Raw genomic sequence first — 19,150 nt, 5'->3', positions numbered from 1 at the left:
TTTTTTTCTTCCATTTAAATTAGTCATCAATGTTTTTAAAACAGAAAGGTATCTTTAAATCTGGATGTCCAGCTGCTTGTGAAAAATGGGAATATCTAGTAACACTGGGCCTACATGGGCAACCAGCTGGAATTGAGCAGCAGCTGCCTCCTTTAGACAACACACACTTAGTGTGCCGGACAGCCGGCCCAAGGGGAGCAGTGTCAGGGGGCAGTGCGAAGGCCACAGACTATAACAGTGAAAGAAACTGTTCAGAGCTCTGCAGGCCTTTGAGCAGGAGGCCAGGCTTGGCTCAGGGCAGGAATGGTTTCTGAGGACTGGCAGAAAGAGGCAATTGTTTGCCTCCATTCTCTGCCTCAAGGCCATGAGTCATTCTTGCTCCTATCACCAGAAGCCAAGGGCCCTGCAGTCCAGGATAACACAGTCAAATGAGGCAAGTCTCTGCCTGCCCCCAGTTCAGAAGACACATGTGCGTACTCCAAGCTACGAATGTCATCGTGTAAGTGCTGTGCTGCAAGAATTAAGTGTCTTTTCAGACAGCACCCAGCAGGATTCGGGAAAGCATCAACATGTACAGCAGAACTTTCAATTTGGGATCTGGAGCAAGGAACTCAAAAATCTCAAGCTCAGGTACCACCATGTCCAGCAAACACTTGAGGCTCATAGGCTCCTATGACGTGAACTCAGAATTGGTCAAGGAAGGAGTATTCCACATTCCTTTTATTTTAGCCTTGAAAGACTGAAAGCATGCAATGAAAGTTATGAGTGTGACATTATGGCTAAGTTCAGGAAGATCTTTAAATCCTAGAGGTGGCTAGTAAGAGCTACCATATTCCAAAAGACACCAAGCCAGGACATCCACGTCACTGGCACATGCAAACCACATGCCTGCAACCAAACCCATAGCACACAAGAAAGAAGATTTAGAATGCACATGACATACAAAGTAACTGAGCTTCAGACTTTTTCAAAAGTCTAAAATCCAGTCCATAGGACACAACAGACTCCCCAGGTGGTGCTGGGAACCAATGTGACTGCTTGGACAGAGACTCTGCCATAGAGAGGGAGTAGGGCAGCCCTGGAAGAGCAGCAAGGAGCAGAGGTCAGAGAACTCAGGAACCACAGTGCAGCCATTCTCTGACCTTCCGTGGCATGGTTACTAGCCAGGCACTGCCTTCCTGAAACGTCCACCTTCTGACAATTTTATGACAGGATGTCTTCCACATCCAAATTTTCTTTTTCTGTCTAGATTTGTTTTTACAACACTCCATCATCTTCCTCCCTCATCCCCACCCCAAAACCACACCTCATGCAGCCTGGAAAATACAATCCAGTGGGTTGTCCTCTGCACTCTTTGTAAAAATGCTTTTTTGCCATTTGAGATTTTTCTATTGGCCTATTTTCCTTCCTGGGTTTTCAAAAGAAAGATTCACAACTTAAAAATAAATGGAAAAAAATAGAATGACTCAACTTCTATTGCTCCTCAGATTTTCCAGGAGTAGGGCAAGCAAGAGAAATGGCACACAATTTAAATAGAAAGTCAAATGGAGCCAAGAATGTGGTAACTTATTAATGAGTAATGAAAAAATAACAAACCAGGAACAGCCGCTGAGCTGCTGGAAGTAGTTTTTATAAGTCCATTTGCATAAAAATACTGACTTTTAAAAAAACATTTTGCAAACACACTCAAACAAAGCTAAGAGACATCAGGTAGCTGAGAGATTTATCCTGAGACCAAAGGTCGGAGTCAAAGCCTCTTCTCATTACAGAACAAGTTTAATTTTATGCTGATCACAGCAATAAAAAACATGAGAGCTTTGGGGTAAAAATTAAAAGTGGTCATCTAAGCAAACCCACTCATTTGAAGGGACTGACTTTCATTCTTTAAATGGTTATCGAGCACCTTTTAAGTACCAGTGCTATCCCAGGAGCTACAAAGCCCACACCCATAAACTTCAGCCACAATTTATTTCTCAAAATAACTGAAAAAGCAAGAAGGATGCAAGTGAAGAAAACCTATTAATTAGATATATTAATAAACTTCATAAAATAAAATTTCTAATTAGCTTCTCAATAGATTCTGAAAAGACTTTTGATAAAAACTCAATATTCTTCCTAAGTTGTAGCTCATTATTTACAATAGGTTAAAACTGTTCAAGAGTAGAAAGAAGAGTCAGTCAACTATGATACTTCCACTTAAAAAATATCTATAAGTGATGATAAAGACAACTATACAGCAAAATTTTAAAATGGAAAAAAACTATGATGTGAAGCATACGAAAATCTGAGGACTATAAATTGTATCTGCGGTGTGAACAGAGCTTTGCAAACTATACCTACACATAACCAGACGGACCAAAAGAAAATAAGAAGACATTTCAGAGATTTATTTGACTGGGAGGAGAACAGCTAATTATATTTTTCATTTTGGTGTGTATTAAATTATATTAAAATATTATGTGATACTTTTGTGGAAAAGAGTGAGATGGGGAAGAATGAGTGGAAAACGAACACAAAATAAGCTAACCGACTGACTTTCTAACACCTTAGATGCCACCTGCAATCAAGCCGAGGTTGGTAATATGAGGGTGACATTGGCAGCAGAGAGCTCCTTCACTGAGCCAGCCCAGGAGAAAGTGCAGCCTGGGAATCTGTCTAACCAGCCCAGCAGGTTCTCCGTGGCCTTGGCAGGCCAGCCCCCCCCCCCCCCGCCCCCCTGCTCTGCAAGCTCAGTGTTCTGCTGGTTTCACCTGCTGAACCAACAGCACGCACTGAGCAGCCAGTCCTAGCTCCAAGGGTGGGAAAGTGGGAGCTGCAGCCCTGCCACCGAAAGGGGCTTGAACACATGCGGTCCAGCAGAGCCCGAGGACCTTCAGCCCCGTCCCCACTTACCTGTTGAAGCATCTCTTCAGCAGCATTGAGTTTCACCTGGTGCCCTTCCAGACACACCTCCAGGTCCCGAATCTTCTCTCCTTGGGCTTCCACTTGGTCTGTGAGGACACTCACCTGACAGGGAAATGAAGCAACGTTGGGGGAGCAGGGATGGCTCCCCACTGGAGGTGAGCCCTGAAGCCACACCACTGATCCTTACGTAGGAGAAACGGCTTTTCTGTTTGAGAGGTGGCAGGTGGGGGAAGTGTCCTGGATGGAGGAAACTCCAGTTGCTTTCTTACATGGCCAGAGAGTCTCGGCCACCGCCTCAGTAATGTTGGTGGCGTTTCCTGCTCTTGACAGGCACCCAGCACTCACGAGAGCTGCCTCCGGGCTGAAGCCCTGCTCTGCCCCTCTTCTAGAGCTCGCTCTGGCAGCCCCGACCTCCAGGCGCACAGGCTGGCTTCCAGGGCTCCTGCCACCTCACGTGGAAGAGCGTGGAAGAGGAGCCAAGCTGTGTGGAGACCAACCAATGACCTCACCCCTCAGAAGGGTGTGAGAACTGCTCACCTATCAGGCCAGGGTGCTGAAGCAATTAAGGAATGTGGGACGCAGAGGGCATGTATTAGCGCTGACAAAACTTGGCTCCAGAAAGGTTTTTGTGCTTCACAGGCCAAAACACGACTCAGTCATAAACATACACAACCACGTTGCACATACAGTGGAAGGGAAAAGTCGTCTTTCCGAAGAACACTGGGAATATTTATTGGAATTAATTTAGAAAAATAAGTTTTAATAGGTTCTTTAAATTATACCCTAAAATATATACTGATAGGATTTTTATAGCCTGCTCTATTAGCAAACTGCCCCAGGATCGTTTTCTTTTTTTCTCCCCTTACACAGGAACTGATCTAAATTAATGTGGCTACTTCAGGCTTTCCATTTTCCATTTTTATGTTCCTGAGTGTCTAATGAATTATTGAAACATATTCCTGGAGTTGACGCGCGGTATGCTAACGTTTCAATTATAATCCAAACAAACGGGCACCTTCTGCCAACCAGGCCCACCTAAAACATAAACCTTTGTGGGTTTTTGAATCTTTACTGCCCCGCACTATCAGCAGTCTCTCCTTTGCATCTACTAACTGTACTTTCAAAAGGGTAGGATTCCAGTAGGTGGCCTTTGATCTCTGGGCTCCAGAGTTTCTGCTTGGGAAGGATGTGTTATGGTTAATCTTACTGTGGGGATTAGCACCTATGGTCTGCACCACAACCTGGGCCTTGGGGCCACGCACTGGTGGTACCCCGAGGAATAACGTGTGGTCTGTAGCATCCATAGCTTATAGCTGAGCCGCAAGTCACACTCCAGATACACAGGGCTGCAGGGTCCTGAGGAGCCTCAATACTCACTCTAAGTGTTACGAATGGAGAGGTGTAGAAAACTGGACAAGAGGTATAAAGATACTAGAATGTGGTCTTTATATAATAAAACAAATATTTTTGAGCTCCTCCATGCTATGCATAATTTTAGACACTGGAGGAGATACAGAAGTTAAAAAAGAAAAGCCTTGTCTTCAGAACATATATATGAAGATATAAAAGATTTTGGTTTTATTTGCTTTTAACTAATTCTGGAAACAAAGTATTTTGTTCTGTGTGATTTCCCTTCTTCTTCTACAAGTAAACCCAGGAAAACTTTCTGGGCCAAGGGCTTTAATTAACTCAGTCTGGCTGAGCTGCGCTGGGTATTAAGCAAGAGGCCTTCCCATGCTGAGGACTTGTCTAACCGCCTCCTGGGGCCACTAGAAACAGTGGTGATCACGGGAGAGCAACTGTGAGTCTGTCCACAAGCTCCTGGCAGAACAGAGATCGCTAGGATCCACTTCTGACGTTTCTGATAAGCAAGTTTCTCATTTGTGTTAGAATTATTTAAATAAGGATTTTTCAAGAATTTGGAAGTTTCTAAAAAAAAAACCCATGAGCATCAAAGAGATGATCCAACAGGACTTCCTTATTAAAATGTAACCCTCTAAACAGGAATGTGCTATGTCAGCCATGAAGGCCTCTGGTTCAAAAGTTTGCAATTTCTTAGTGTTTGCTGCAAAATTCTAAATTGGATACTTTCATTAATCATCTCATTGGGATGGTGTTTCAAATTACACATTCCTCAAAACGGCTGTGCTCTAACTCACTCCATAACCTGGCCCCTGATACCAGTCTGAAGGCATCTTTGCAGGTCACCAACACCAACGCTGGCCACATGGCCCTTCCTGTTCGTCCCACACACGGAGCACACCCCTACCTCACGTGTGTGCTGGACCCACCACTTCCTCGGCCTGGAATGTGCTTCTCCAGGCACCCAAGTGGCTCCCTCCCTAACTCCCTCCAAGTGTCCTCCTATCAGGGGAGGTCCTCCCTAACCACACAGTCCTTACACTGCTCTATTTTTCTCCATAATATTGATCACCGCCTGAAGCATTTTGTGTACAGGTTTGCTGTCGACACACATAGACACAGACACGCGCACACACACACACACATGAATGGATGCTCACGAACAGGGACTGATTAGCCTGTTTTCTTCACTGCTGCATCCCCAGCATCTACAACCAGTGTCCGCCAAGCTGTAAGCCCACAAATATTTTTTAATGAACAAAATCAGTGAAGTGAAGGAAAAAACCTATATAATTGTATAATTTGTATGAGCTTCATTATTTAAGATAGGGGTAGGATAAATGAAAAAAAAAGGCCAAAATGTTAAACTCTTTCTGATTTTCCAAAGTTTCTAAATAATCATTTATTATTCTCACATTCATAAAATGAAGTGAAATAAAAGAAATAAGGTAAAATAAAATAAAAATAAACGAACATACCACAGCCTCTTAAATCTCGTGCTAACTCCAGGGCTCCAGACTAAAGCCCACAGTCTGGAGAGGGCTCCACAACCCTGCCCGCTCCCTCCTCCATTCCACTACTTGTCTTGTCCAGCACCCTTCAAGCTTCTTAAAATGCTAGGATTGGGGTATTATTATTCCCTGAACCATCAGTGCAAGCCAGACCCTGATGCTGATCCATGCCCTTGAGAGCTAACATAGCAGAGAGCCCCTGCCACAGCAATAAATCTCCTGGAAGAAGGCTCTGCTTTCTGGCCTACCAGGGAATGCACATTTTCAGAAGTAAAAGTGCTCCTCTGACTGTCTTTCTCCATGAGAAGTTTTGGAGTTCCTCTTGTTGAAGCAAGAGAGCCATCGAAGGCTTATTACCTCATGTTACCATCTAGGGGATTTGGCCTCAAAGTTTGGGTCTAAATTCACCTCCAGATTATTTGGGCCTGATCCCATTAACATGCACCCTTAGGCCCAGATCACTCATGGCTGCTTCATTAGTGACATGAGGACACAGCTTATCATCCTTGCAAGATTCCTGGGCTCCTAGAAGACAAGGCCCCATTAACCCGCCTGGCCACAGAGCTTCCAGTGTAGAGAGGTGGGTGCTCGGTAATCCATGATAAATAAATGAATACATTCACAGCCCCCAAAGCCAAGGCCAGAGTTAAATTGTGCCCCCAGTTACTTTCTGCTTTGTTTCAGGAAAGTCTTTCTAAAAACCATACACTTTGGGCGCAAGATAAATCCAACAGAGAAAATCCCTGTACTTCTCTCCCACTTAGAGCAGCTGTAGAGTTGGAGGCAACAGGATTCCCACCAAAAAGAACTCACCTGTAATATGAGGGACTCCTTGTCTCCTTCTAGACGTGCCAAGCGTTCCTGGTATGTTTCATTACTAGCAGCACTGTGGTGATTTACCTGGGACTAAAGACAAGGGGAGGGGGAATGTATTTAAAAATTTGGAAAAACATCTTATTAACTTCCAAATGAAGTATGCAATATTTGTGGGCAGTTTCACTGATTATATGTGCAAAACCGCCCACCTAAACAGGAAACCGCAGGATTCCAAAACGACTACACGGAGAACCTGCTCAGATGCTGGTGATAGGTGTGCTTTGCAAGTTGGCAAAACCACCCCCCAGATGACCTCACCGTTGGCCAGGAAGGCCTCCGTGGAGCTCCAGACCCAGTGGTGCTCGACTTGACTGGATGTGTCGGGTCTGGTTTAGCTGGAGGCATAGCCTGCCAGAGGCACCAACAGCAATGTGGTTCTACTCTTTGAGGAGCCCAGGGAGCTGGCACTATTCACCAAGGAACTATGTGGGAATGACTCCCGCACAGATCTTGGTATCTCTTAACTCTCATGCCAGGACTCTCCAGAGCCAAGGCACGCCTCACAGCATGGAGGTCTGTCCTGAACATCGCAGTGGGCATGGAGGATGCGGATGCCAACTGCAAGGCCCCGCATCTACTAGCACGTCCATTCCAGAGGTGGCCAATCCCCCCTGGATAAGGGCTCTGGCAGCCAGGCAGGCATGCACGCTGTGTTTCTACAGAGCTAGAGCTGAGAGTAGCAAGCATGATGAGACATCTTGAGAAGAACCCAAATAACCCAGAAGGACCCCAAAGGGACCTCAACACAGAGAAAAAAACACCGTAAATGGAAAGTAGCCAGAAACCATGGAAAACAGAGGAAAGGGAGAAGGTTAGAAATGGCAGAGGAGGCAGAATCTCATAAAATGCCCTGAACGGAGACAGGAGCTGCAGACACTTTCGGGGTGTGTCTGACCTGGGTGTGGTGGGGGAGGAGGAAGGTGGCTGCTAATGGAACAGAGCTGGCCCAGTGCCACCAAACACTCCCTTCCTCTGCGCTGAAAGGAAGGCTGAAACCAGAGGCCCACCAGAGGCCGTGCAGGGGCTTGACAGTCTGAAAAGTAGATCCTATTGCTAAATGGGGGAGTGGCAATCATAATAATCCGGGCACTGCAGAGGAATCGATGATCCAATGTTCATGAGGAAGGTACCCTCTGCCCCAAAGGAAAGTCATGACTGCGCAAAAGAAGGGGGGCACAGCCCTAGCCAATCTGGCTCAGGGGATAGAGTGTCAGGCCTCGGATTGAAGGGTCCCAGGTTCGATTCCGGCCTAGGGCACACACCTCGGTTGCAGGCTCGATCCCTGGCCCCAGTTGGGGCATGTGCAGGAGGCAAACAATTAACGTATCTCTCTCAGATCTCTCTCTCTCTCTTCCACTCTATCTGAAAAGCAATGGAGCCCGGCCGGGCGTGGCTCAGCGGTTGAGCATCGACCTAGGATCCAGGCGATCGGGGTTCGATTCCCGGTCAGGGCACATGCCCGGGTTGCGGGCTGCAGTCTATCAATGACTCTCTCATCATTGATGTTTCTATCTCTCTCCTTCTCCTTTCCTCTCTCTGAAATCAATAAAGATATGTTTTAAAAAAATTTTTTTTAAAAAAAGAAAAGCAATGGAAAAAATATCCTTGGGTGAGGATTTGAAGAAAAAAAGAGAAGGGGGTCACAGAGGAACTCTGGCACAGGAGTTGGTTCCCTTCTCCTAAGCCCATTTCCCCACATTCCAACCTTCAGAAGGGGCTTTCCAATCCCCCTCCATTAAGAAAGGGCACCTCCTTCCTTCCCTTGCCCCACCCCTTCCCCAGTGAACTGCCTAGGTGAGGGCAGGTGGCAGAGCCAGGCCCAGCTCTAGAACAGTATGCAGGGGCCAAGCATTCTGCATTTAAGCCAGGAGTCTCACTTGGGAGAGAAGCACTGGCAGTCTGTTGAAGATGCAGTGGGAGGGTGAGCCCAGGGGCCAGTTCCCAGGGTGGCTGTGCCAGGCACAGGCTAGACAGGGCCCAAAGCCACTGCCACACCACTGCCTTTTGCACCAGCCTCTCTGCAGTCTGCATCTTGTTCATTGTTACGGAAGCTCTTTCACACTGTAGACAAAGAGCCTTTACAATCACAAAGGGCTCCTTTGTGTTGATGGCAGTTTATTGTTGTTACATTAATTCATATTCCAGACCACACGTGGTCAAACTCTCTGACTAGTATTTAAGGATATAATTATAACCTACATTTTCTCAGAATCTTATAAGAAAAGAGAGGAAAATAATTATCAATAGCAGTTCAAATGCTCCTCTGTCAAGGAGCTCACATGATGGTGATGTTCAGGGGGTGGAGAGAACAGGAAAGGACCCAGGCACCCAAGTGAAGCTCTGCACGTCCAACCCCAGTGCCAAAGTCAGCGTGTGCATGGGGACACCCAGCACGGTAGCTGCCACTTCTCCAGCAGGACGTGAAGGGGAGAAGACCAAAGGGAGAATTCAGCAAGCCACCGCACCAGCTGTGCCTCAGCCCAAAGAAGCAGCAGGTTCTTCGTCACGACAAAAGGTCAACCCATACACTCACCCACGGAGGCAGTTATTTTCATTAGTTTTAAAACAATAGGAGAGTAAGAAAGTTGACGTTGGTCGTAAGTTCAGTTAATACACAAAGTACATGCCGTAGGGTCTATAACACACGCTAGACTAGAAGTAGATCCAAAATCTGGATCCGCCCCAGCAGTCAGTGGATTATAGGAAGCATGGTGAATAGATAGATGCGCAGATCAGTACAGTAAAGTCAAGGGGACTGCCTGGGAGAAGCACAACTATTCCTGAGGAAGGGAGAAACTCCTCTTGTTTTCACAGAGATTGTGTGCAATGGGTGCAACAATATCCATGATGATATCCTCACAGTAAACCGAGCCCAGGACAACTCACTGCTTTCCTGTGGCACCCTCTAAATAGGTTAATGGATGACATGGGCCAAAGGCCAAAGCAATTCTACGGAGACCAGTACCACGTGGTCCAGGCACAGAGCAGTAAACACCACCGCAGGCATTTAGGTAGTGCTCACAGGTGCAGGAACTGTGGAGAGCACCTGACATACACTAACTCATTTACTCCTTTCCACAACCCCAGGAGGTGAGTGCCGCTTTTATTCCCCTTTTACAGATAAAGGAACTGAGGCACAATGTATGAAGAAGGCACAAATGGATAATTTGCCCAAGTTACAATGTATTAAATTGGTACACTTTCTATTGTTATCACTTAATTGAGGAGCAGACCAAGTATAAATTTTGTTGTATATATCAGGATTGAATGAGAATTTACTTCAAACAAGGTTTGAAAATTCTGTCTGACCCTAAATGTCCATTAATGGAGAAGTGGCTAACTAAACTGTGGTTTATTCATATTATAGACAATTTGCAGCATATTAAAACATGAGGTAAGGCCCTGGCCGGGTAGCACAGTTGGTCAGAGCATCGTCCCAATACACCAAGGTTGTAGGTTCGCTCCCCAGTCAGGGCACATACAAGAAGCAACCAATTAATGCATAAGTAAATGGAACAATAAATAGATGTTTCTTCTTTTTCTTTCTCTCTCAAATAAATAAATAAATAAAATTTTAAAAAGCCAACAAAACATGAGGTAGATATGTATGGACCATTATAAAAATGTAAGACATATTAGTGAAAATAGCAAGATGCACAGGCTCATACAGTATGGTACTAGAAAACAACACTATCCAACTCCATAGGTATTGATACCTATATGAAAATAAGTAGATCAAGTGTCTGGAAGGATACAGAACAACCCTTAACAGTGCTCTCCTCTGGGGAAGTGTCTGTGGGACAAAAAACTGCAGATGGGAGGTTTGATCAAGATGGACTTTTACCTTAACCATAATATTTGAGTTTCTTAGGAAAATATGTTTATTTTCTTGAGTAATTAAAATACATTTTAAAATCTAGAAGCACTGTTTGAGTATCTAGGATAGTGGTTCCTGGTACTTTATTCCTCCAACAGCCTTGAGGGGCGCCTCCTCTCCCAGCAGCCACTCTGGACCAGATGTGGCTCACGGCAGGAAGGACAGTGATGCTCATGGCAGCAAGGTCCCTCCCTCACCCCAAATCACTGTTCTGGAGTAACAGGGCATCTTCCTCTCATACAGTCTACCAAGATCACTGCTGTTCTCTAGCAGGCTTTGAAAGGTATTAGACAGCAGTGAAATGGAGAGAATGTCCCACACAGAAGTGGCATTTAGTGAAGTACAGAGCCATGTTTTCACAATCCAGATAAGACTGACAGCTTAACAAAACTGCCATCTCCTAGCAGAGCACAGACCAGAATAAAATGCCACCTCCACTTGAAGAAGAAACTGGAAAGCATCTAAGAACAGGGCCAAGAAGATTATTTTAGAATCATCTTGTTGAATGCTAACATCCATCAGCCGAAAGTGAGGATCTGAGCCGAGGTGCATAAATGTATATGCTCTTTGTTTCAGTAGTTGGGCAACAAGTTCAATCATTTCCTGCTGTCATTCTTGGATTGCGAAATGGATGTATCATCAAGGCATCAAGGTCACGTGGCTGTGTAAATACCATTCCAATTATGCAGACATGTGTTTAAAAAGACAGAGTTGGGACACAGCTCTGTTTTGCCCTACTTTAAGAACTTGCTTTGTCAGAGGGTATACCTGCTCCCTGAGTCTAACCGTGGAACTGCGGTAGAATGCTTGGATCAGTACTGAGGCCATATATCTGGGTCCCTGAGTGATTCCAGGTTCGGGAGTCTCTGAAAAGTCTTGTCAGTATTCTCTACAAGGTAAATCAGTGACAGAGTGGTTGCCCAGCTCTCCATGCATGAAGTCAGATTGAGAGAACCATGCTGGCTATCCATGGAGGAGAGAAAATCAAATTGAATTCTGAAAGATGCTACACACTGAATTTCCATTCCTCCCCACTCTGAGATGGCAAATGTATTTAAAAGAGAATTTCTACCCTGTTCTGTCCTATTGAGGATGCTCATTCCATTGATGAATATAAATAAGAAAAAGATCATTTTTACTCAACCAATGATGGTAACCCCTAGGTAGACTTGTCCAATAGACAACTAATGTACTGAACTGTATTACTCATCTATTTGATCAAATTTTCCCCTCTTCTGTTTTGATGGTTATTTCTACAAATATGACAGAGGGAAAATAAATCTTCCTATAAAAACTTCCCAGTCAGAGCTTCTGATTCTATGATCCAGTTACCTATAGATAGTGTGAGGGACCAAGAAATATGTGAAATTGCAACAACAGACTGACATTTCCATGTCCTCTTGTATCTTGACTGAAGAATGCCACAGTGCAACATGCTTCCTCCCTTGTATCACAAAATGGAATCAGGACAGGGAGTTCTTTTTATATGTATACTGTCAATAACTCAGAAACTTTAGGCAACATTATTGAAGCTAAACCACCCCTGCTTCTATCAAAGCTTTGCTCTCAAGAGTCTCAGTAAAATCTTGAATCCAAGGAATCCAGCCTCTAAAACCCAGATCTTTTGGAGGCAAATATAAAACATAGACCAGAATTGTCAGATCAAGGTTTTTCCCAGGCCTTAATGGTGATATTGCTGAGAGTCCTCAGGAACAGAGACAACACAGGGCCTTGACACTTACAGATTATGGATCTGTTCCTAAAAGACCCAGAATGCTATCACTGCTGGGGATAGTAAGTTCCTCATGTACCAAGAGCTGGATGCTAGCAGACTCAAGAAATAAAGTATGTTTCCATATCTTGGGAAACAATGCATTTTAACTAGAGATGAGATTATTAGAGGATATCTAAGCCCTCCTCCCCTAAAGAAACCTTATCATCAATTGCAGAGAGGCTCAAACTAGTCTATTTCCCCTTTGCTAAAGAAAAGGAATAGAGAAGGCCAATATAGACAGAATTCTTCTGAACTCTTCTTTAATAAAATCTATTGCCTGTCTGCCCAGAATAGGCTGGGATCATCACCTTGACTGTGACCACATGGCAGAAGTAAGGGCTGTCATCTTTTATTGCTAAGCCTCACCTCCCAGTCACCTGATCCAAGCTTGGCTGGCTGGAATCTTCCCTCTGACTTTTTAAACATGGGAACAGAACATGGTAGTGGGTGGTGCTAGAAGGTTCTGAGGTTGTCGGTGACCATGTCCCCTTCCATGTGGAGGAAGCTGGTTTGCAGACGGAGTCAACTATGAAGCCAACATGCATAGAAACAAATGAAAGCCAAGAAAAAATAGAGGCCGGTGGCATTCTTATCCCCAGTTCATGCTGTCTAAAGGCAGAGGTATACCCCCGCCCTTCCTGTTAGTCCCTCCTTGGTCTATACTGGTTCAAACAGAGTTTCTGTTACTTGCAACCAAAAGTCCAGGCTAACACATTTATATCAAAGGGAGATTACACTGATCAATCAACTGACTGAAATCTACTCTTTGGAAATAGACTTACAAGAAAGAATTCCTACTATTGGGATATAGAACTAAATTACAAAGGAACTCTGCCAACTGTTGCTTGATTTGCTTGAATTGGCAATTTTGAAGATGCTGCTGCCAGTTCTGAGTCGACCAGGATTATCATCAAGGGTCAGTGGGAATCTACTTTGTGGCACAGGGTGTGTCTGTGTGGGATGTACTGGGACAAAAAAGGCACCCAGTCTCCTTTGTGTGTGGAATGATGGCTTCCTATCCACCACTGGTGGCCTCCATTCTTATTTCCCATGTAGAACAAGACAGGTAAATGACAGGGTAAAGACGGGGAATGATACAAGATGCTACAGGACCTTGGGTATCAACTGGGGGAAGGGGTGGGGTTAAACCTTCTCTGCAGAACAAGGGCAGCAAGAAATGGCTCTAACCTTGCGTAATCTCAGGTAGGTCACCTCATCTCAGACGTCCCACCCTTTAAATAGAGAAAAGTATACCTCAGAGAGCGACACAGAGGATCCCTTAGGCTTTTATACACAAAACACGTGGGAATGGAAGTACAGAGTGCTCTTTATAGCAGGAGGCTCTAATATTTCCTCTGTGTAATACAAACAGTTTCTGAATGATTGTGGAAATACAGAAATCATTTAAATGGCTTTGTTTGAGCCAAAAGACCAAAGTAGAGTTAGAAGCAGTTCATCCCTTGTGCTGACAGTTTTAATTAACTCTTTTTGTGCAAGAGAACAAAACAAAGCAATGTTTCTGATCAGGACACCTATGAAGTATCTGTAAAGACCTGTAACAAAAACCTAAGGGAACAAGAAGCAAAATACTTTCCGGCTGGAAAACTCAAAATGTGGCCTAAGTGAGACACAGCACCACTGCGGGCTAAGAGACTGGAATTGTGCCCGGGGCGCACACAGCTGAGGACGTGCTCACTTTCCCATTGTCCCTGAAAAGATGCCTGTGTTTTGAGTCATACCTACATGGCCACAACTTTTCCCTCTTTATAAGAATTTTACGACATACTATAAGTACTGCGTGCTGCGTGCATATTTATAACGAGCACATTGAGAATATCAATAGCTAGTAATGAACAATCATAAAATGTGAATTATTCTTTGTTACAATCCAGAAGTCATGTCAAATTTAGGTTAAGCACGAGCTTTCCAGCCGAATTACCACAGGCAGCCTCCACAGAGCCATCACCCTCTGCCCTGCGTGGCTGGTCGGATTCCATGATGCTAGCTGGCCCCCGCCTGGCCGCTCCACTGTAGCTTGGCCAAGGGAGAGCCATGTGAGATCTCTGCAGAGCTCTGGATGGGACGTGTGCTTGATGCCATGGCTGCGGGCCATGCAGGATCCCCAGCAGCATGACTCCGTCCCAGCCCGCCTGGCCTCTGCCAGGAGAGCACCCCCTCCACAAATGCTCTGGTACACTCTCAGGGACACTGGGCGAGGGCAATCCTGCGGCATTCCCTGACTGGCACGGCCCAGGAGACCTGTTATCAGCATTGTACTTGGCTGAACATGGGGAAAGAGCTGGTTCAAGAACGGTCAAGTGGGGCAGACAAGGGGTCACATAAGGGTGCCATTTGGTTTGCAAGCACAGAGTGTGGGAAAATCCTAAGGCAGTCAGCTCCCCAGTGTGACAGCTCTAACCACTGTGTGTCGTTATTCAAAGCCATAGCTGCTTCTCAGTGCTCCTGCCTTGGGGTCCTCAGAAATACATCTGTCCTGCCTGGCCAGTGTTGCTCAGTTCGTTGAGTGTTGTCCCATGCACCAAGAGGTCGCCAGTTCAATTCCCAGTCAGAGCACATACCCAGTTTCGGGCTCCCTTCCCAGCAGGGAGTGTGCAGGAAGCAGCCAATTGATGTTTTTCTCTCTCTCTCCCTTTCCCTTCTTCTCTCTCTAAAATAAATTAAAAACTTATTTTAAAAAAAAGAAAAAAAAAAAGAAAGAAAATAAATTTTAAAAAACTTCTCTGCCCAGAACAAAGGTTAGGTTCAAAGCTCTAGAGTAACCATAGGCTGACTGCTGTGTCAAGTTCATCATGACCTCAGTTAACACTCATGAAGGACCTTCTAAGCACTTTGCATAAATTAAATTACTTATCCATATTTTAAAGTCAAGGAAATTAAATCCCAGGGAGGTTAAATCAATTGTTCAAGGTCACACAGAGCTGAGATGTCAACTCCAGGAGTTCGATCCAGGATTTGTGCTCTTAGCTGGTAAGGAGCAGCTTTCACAGAAGCTGCCACCTGCTCCTCCAGCTTTCACAGCAGTCTGACTTGAGTACAAGGCAAAGCAGTGTCCAGTATGCCTGGGTGTCTATCTGTCCTTGCAGCTCTTCCGCCCCAAATGGCCGGACTATTGGCTCAACCAGTTGAGCACCAGATGATACAGAATTAAGTCTCACAGTAGCAGCTTGTGTTCATTCCACATTCTATTGCAGAACCCAAGTCAACTGGATGGGGATCCACGGTGATTCCACTTTCTTTGTGACTTTGGGTTGGAATTTGGCTTAAGCACTGAGAGTGCTAGAAGCCAGTAATAGTGTGAAGATGCTGATAGTGCTGTGATTTCTATCCCTTGAAAATGAACCCTGCTTGGAGCTACTTTTAGGCTCTTTCATGACTATGGAGGTTGGAGTCACTCATTTCAAAACAGGCCAGGTATAAGCAGTGGGTGAATCAGTCAGAAATCAAACAGCTGAGGTGTGGCAGGGGATTATGTTGTCCCTGGGCTCTGTCCGTTGGGGAAGGGGCTGGAGGACCAGCTCTAGTCAGCTTGCACTCAGCGGTCACAGCCGAGTTGGCCAGAGCCAGCAGCCACTGGGGCCTCTGGTTACTCACAGTGGGCAGCTCGCAGCTGCCTCTTCTAGGACCTTAGTATGCTTTGGTTTGAGACCTTGACCTGGAATGTGAAAAGGGACCAAGAACTGAAGGAATGAATGGCCTAAGATGCACAGCTAGGAGAGAACCAAACTGGTCCCATCTGTTCCTCTTTCGATTTCCCCACCTGGTAATGGGCAACAGCAGTTAACTTTCACTGAGTGTTTCCTATGTTCAGGGCACTATGCCAGACATTTTACATATAGTATCTTACTTGAGGCTCACAAAACCTGTATGTGGCAGGCACTTATCTTCCTTAAGATCACATAGCTGATGAGGGTAGCAAAACCAAGATTCCTCCAGGCCTTTCTAAAACCACATATTCTTTAATAGCACACAGTATCCACTCCCCACTCCAAGGCCACTGAATAATGTTTCTTTTCTGAGCAAATGCCTCCCCTCTAGGCTCTGTGCCTCCCTGACCACAGGCATCTCCTTCACTGCCTCAAATTCAAAGACTCTGTCTTGCTCCGAGGCACTGCCTTCCTGGGCTGGTCAAAGGGCAAGGGCTCCTAGACTGCCCACCAGGTCACACCTCATCCAGGCACCTCTTCTTCTAGAACCACCACCTCTGCATGGGAAAGTGAAGGAGCCAGTGTTCCCACCTTCAAAACTCTGCGCTAAGAGAAACCTGCTCTCCAAGCCACCTTGCTTGGGGAAGGGTGGGGGAGCTGGGCAGACAGGAAGTACTGGAGACCCGCCCTCCAGGAGGAGTCCACTACAGGGGTGAGGTCAGCGAGGCACGGATGGAAAGGGCCTTGATGGAGTCAGATGAAGTGGGTGGGAATCAGAGAAGGAGGGCACTGGGCATAAGCTCAGAAAAGGGAGGGAGTATACCTGGGAGCCCAGCAGAGTAGATATAAATGATGGAACTAAAAAGGTAAGTTGAGGCTGGGTTGTAAAAGGTCTCAAAGGCCAACCCAACAGAGGAGCCTGGGTTTTCTCTTCCAGACTGGGGGCAAGTGTTGGGAGCTTATGATCAAGGCCATGGGATGAAAAGGGTATTTTAAAAAGAAGGATCTGGCAATAAGGTTTAGGATAGAGAAAAGGAAAGATACTCTGGTTATACTGCCTATGATATATCCAATACTTCTTGCTTTGCTTTTTTGAATGCTCCTTAAAATTCTATTTAAGTAGAAGAAAAATAACTGTTTTGCTATGAGTCACCTGGTGGTGGGGGTGGGATGGGGTGAAGTCTCCTCACCTAGAGCTACCCTCAGCAGACTTTCAACTGCCCTCAGGAGCCAGAGCTCACAGCCTGGTCTCAGGACAGCAAGGGCCTTCTTACATGATGTCACATTCAAATAAGTTCCTCCACAGACAGAAGGTCTCCTCAAGGTGCAGCATTATCTCTGCCCCAGTGGCTGGGACAGGGCACCAGCATCCCAGGCACAACATGGCTGGATACCTCCTGGGTAAAAAGCCTCACTTTGGATATAGGAAAAGAAAGACTAAGCAATGGGACGTATACTTCTTTATCTATCACCCTACCCCAACCCCACCCAGTATCTCCCTAATGAGGCGTTTTAAATGTGTAAGATGATGGATGCAAACCTTTGCCAGAATGTCTGGTGTCTTCAGCATGCTCTCTGCTGGCTGCGATGCCCCCATCCCAGAGCTGAGCAGGGACTGAGCACAGACAGGATTTCTGCTGGGTTCTAAACCCATAATTTTTTACATATTTGGCAGAAGAGATGAGGAAAGAGAATTGGACTGGGAGAGAGAGAGAACAGGGTTCAAGGTCAGGCTGCACCACCACTCACAGCTACAACACTAATAGCCATGAGGTTTTTGGCCTCTCCTGGGCTTGGTTAAATGAGGGGTTTGACTAGTTGATAACGACAAGCCCTTGAGCTCTCTAATTTTGCTCAGCTGCCTCGCTTTTTGCAGCACCGCTTACCATACACCACATCACAGCTAGAGCCATTTTCCTAAAATACAAACTGGATCCCCCAGTGTATCCCATGCCACTTCTCTGCTGTGAGTCCCATTATACAAACCACCCAGCCGCAGCCCTCACTGTGGCCTTGGCTGTCCCATGCGATCTGGCATTCGCCTGCCTCTCCCCACGGTCACTGATCTGGCTTCCTCTCACCCCTGAAACTTGCCCCACTCCCTCCTGCCTTCTCACTTTTGCGCAAACTATCCCCTTTTCATGGAATGTTCTTCCTCCTGTTTTTCACCTGACTCACTCCCGCTTCTCTTTCGGATGGATTTCGGTGAAGTGTTACTTCCTTAAAGAGGACTCCCTGAGGCTCCTGCTCCACCTTCAGTAGCCCTCCTGGGCCTCTGCTCCTCCTCACTGCATTTATCAAGTAATTTGGGGTCTGTTTACTGGGACTGCTTAATCTCCATCTCCCGCACTAAAGGAGATCCACCAGGGCAGACTGTTCTGCTTTGCTCACCACTGGACTCCCAGTACCCGGACCTCAAATATTTGCTAATGCGCGATGTGGAGGGTGCACGCAAAAGCCAACAGGCACAGTGCTGGGTGTTTGGGTCGGGGCCTCTGAGCTGGGTACTTCCTGTCCCTCTGCTTCTCCCCGGTTACAAGGTCAGATCTCTTATCTGTCAGCTGCTTCTGCCCTTCCTGCCTCTGCAAACATTCAGCCTTGGTGTGAAAATAAATGGATACCCCTCTTAGCCAATTTTAAGAGGGTCACAAAGGAGGAAAAGAGCCTGAGTTCTGGGAGTGCAGATGCTACTCCAGCGCCCAACATCCATTCATTCCTCGCTCACACAGCACGCTCACACGAACTCATCCCCTTGAGAAAGGGCAAGAACAACTTGCAACCCAAACCCTGGAGCTTCAGAGCATTCAGAAGAGAACTCCCGAGAAGAGAAAGCCTGCCTCCGGAAACGCAGACGCTCTTTCCACTGACAGCTCACTCCTCTCCGCACTGGATAACATCAGAGCTGAGAATGAGCTCCACAACTTCCAAGTTCAGTGCATTTCAAAGGGAGCAGCTCCCAGTCAGTGTCCTCAAACCCCAAAGCAGCTGTGGACACCTTTTTCTGGGCACGGTGTTTAGAGTCTCGAACTGTTTAAGTGCCAAAGTTACAGCAGCTAACTTTCCTCACTCCATTCGGCCTTTCGGGACAGAGGCTCGTTCACCAGAATGTCAGAGGAGGAACAAAGACAGCTGGCTGTTTCTCCCTGGTGTCTATAATTAGATTCTCATGAAGAACTTGGCC

General features: G+C 46.0%; 1 protein-coding gene across 7 annotated transcripts in view; it reads right to left on the bottom strand.

The window, feature by feature from the left end:
• The window catches only part of PPFIBP2 (PPFIA binding protein 2), a 111,070-nt gene that overhangs the window by 45,043 nt on the left and 46,877 nt on the right, over nucleotides 1-19,150 (bottom strand). For 6 of the 7 annotated variants that reach the window (XM_081152938.1, XM_081152940.1, XM_081152939.1 and 3 more), the window contains 2 exons: nucleotides 6,591-6,683; nucleotides 2,893-3,006 (listed from right to left, as the gene is read on the bottom strand). In XM_081152938.1, coding sequence (XP_081009064.1) covers nucleotides 2,893-3,006; nucleotides 6,591-6,683 — 207 coding nt within the window. Of the gene's footprint in view, nucleotides 1-2,892; nucleotides 3,007-6,590; nucleotides 6,684-17,509; nucleotides 17,588-19,150 lie in introns of those variants that run through there. The other variant, XM_081152941.1, reaches the window with a different exon arrangement.

The sequence above is a fragment of the Miniopterus schreibersii genome (genome assembly GCF_964146895.1).
Source record: "Miniopterus schreibersii genome assembly, chromosome: 12".
NCBI lineage: Eukaryota > Metazoa > Chordata > Mammalia > Chiroptera > Miniopteridae > Miniopterus > Miniopterus schreibersii.
Note: the sequence above shows the minus strand (reverse complement) of the source record. Positions and strands in the feature narration are given on the sequence as shown.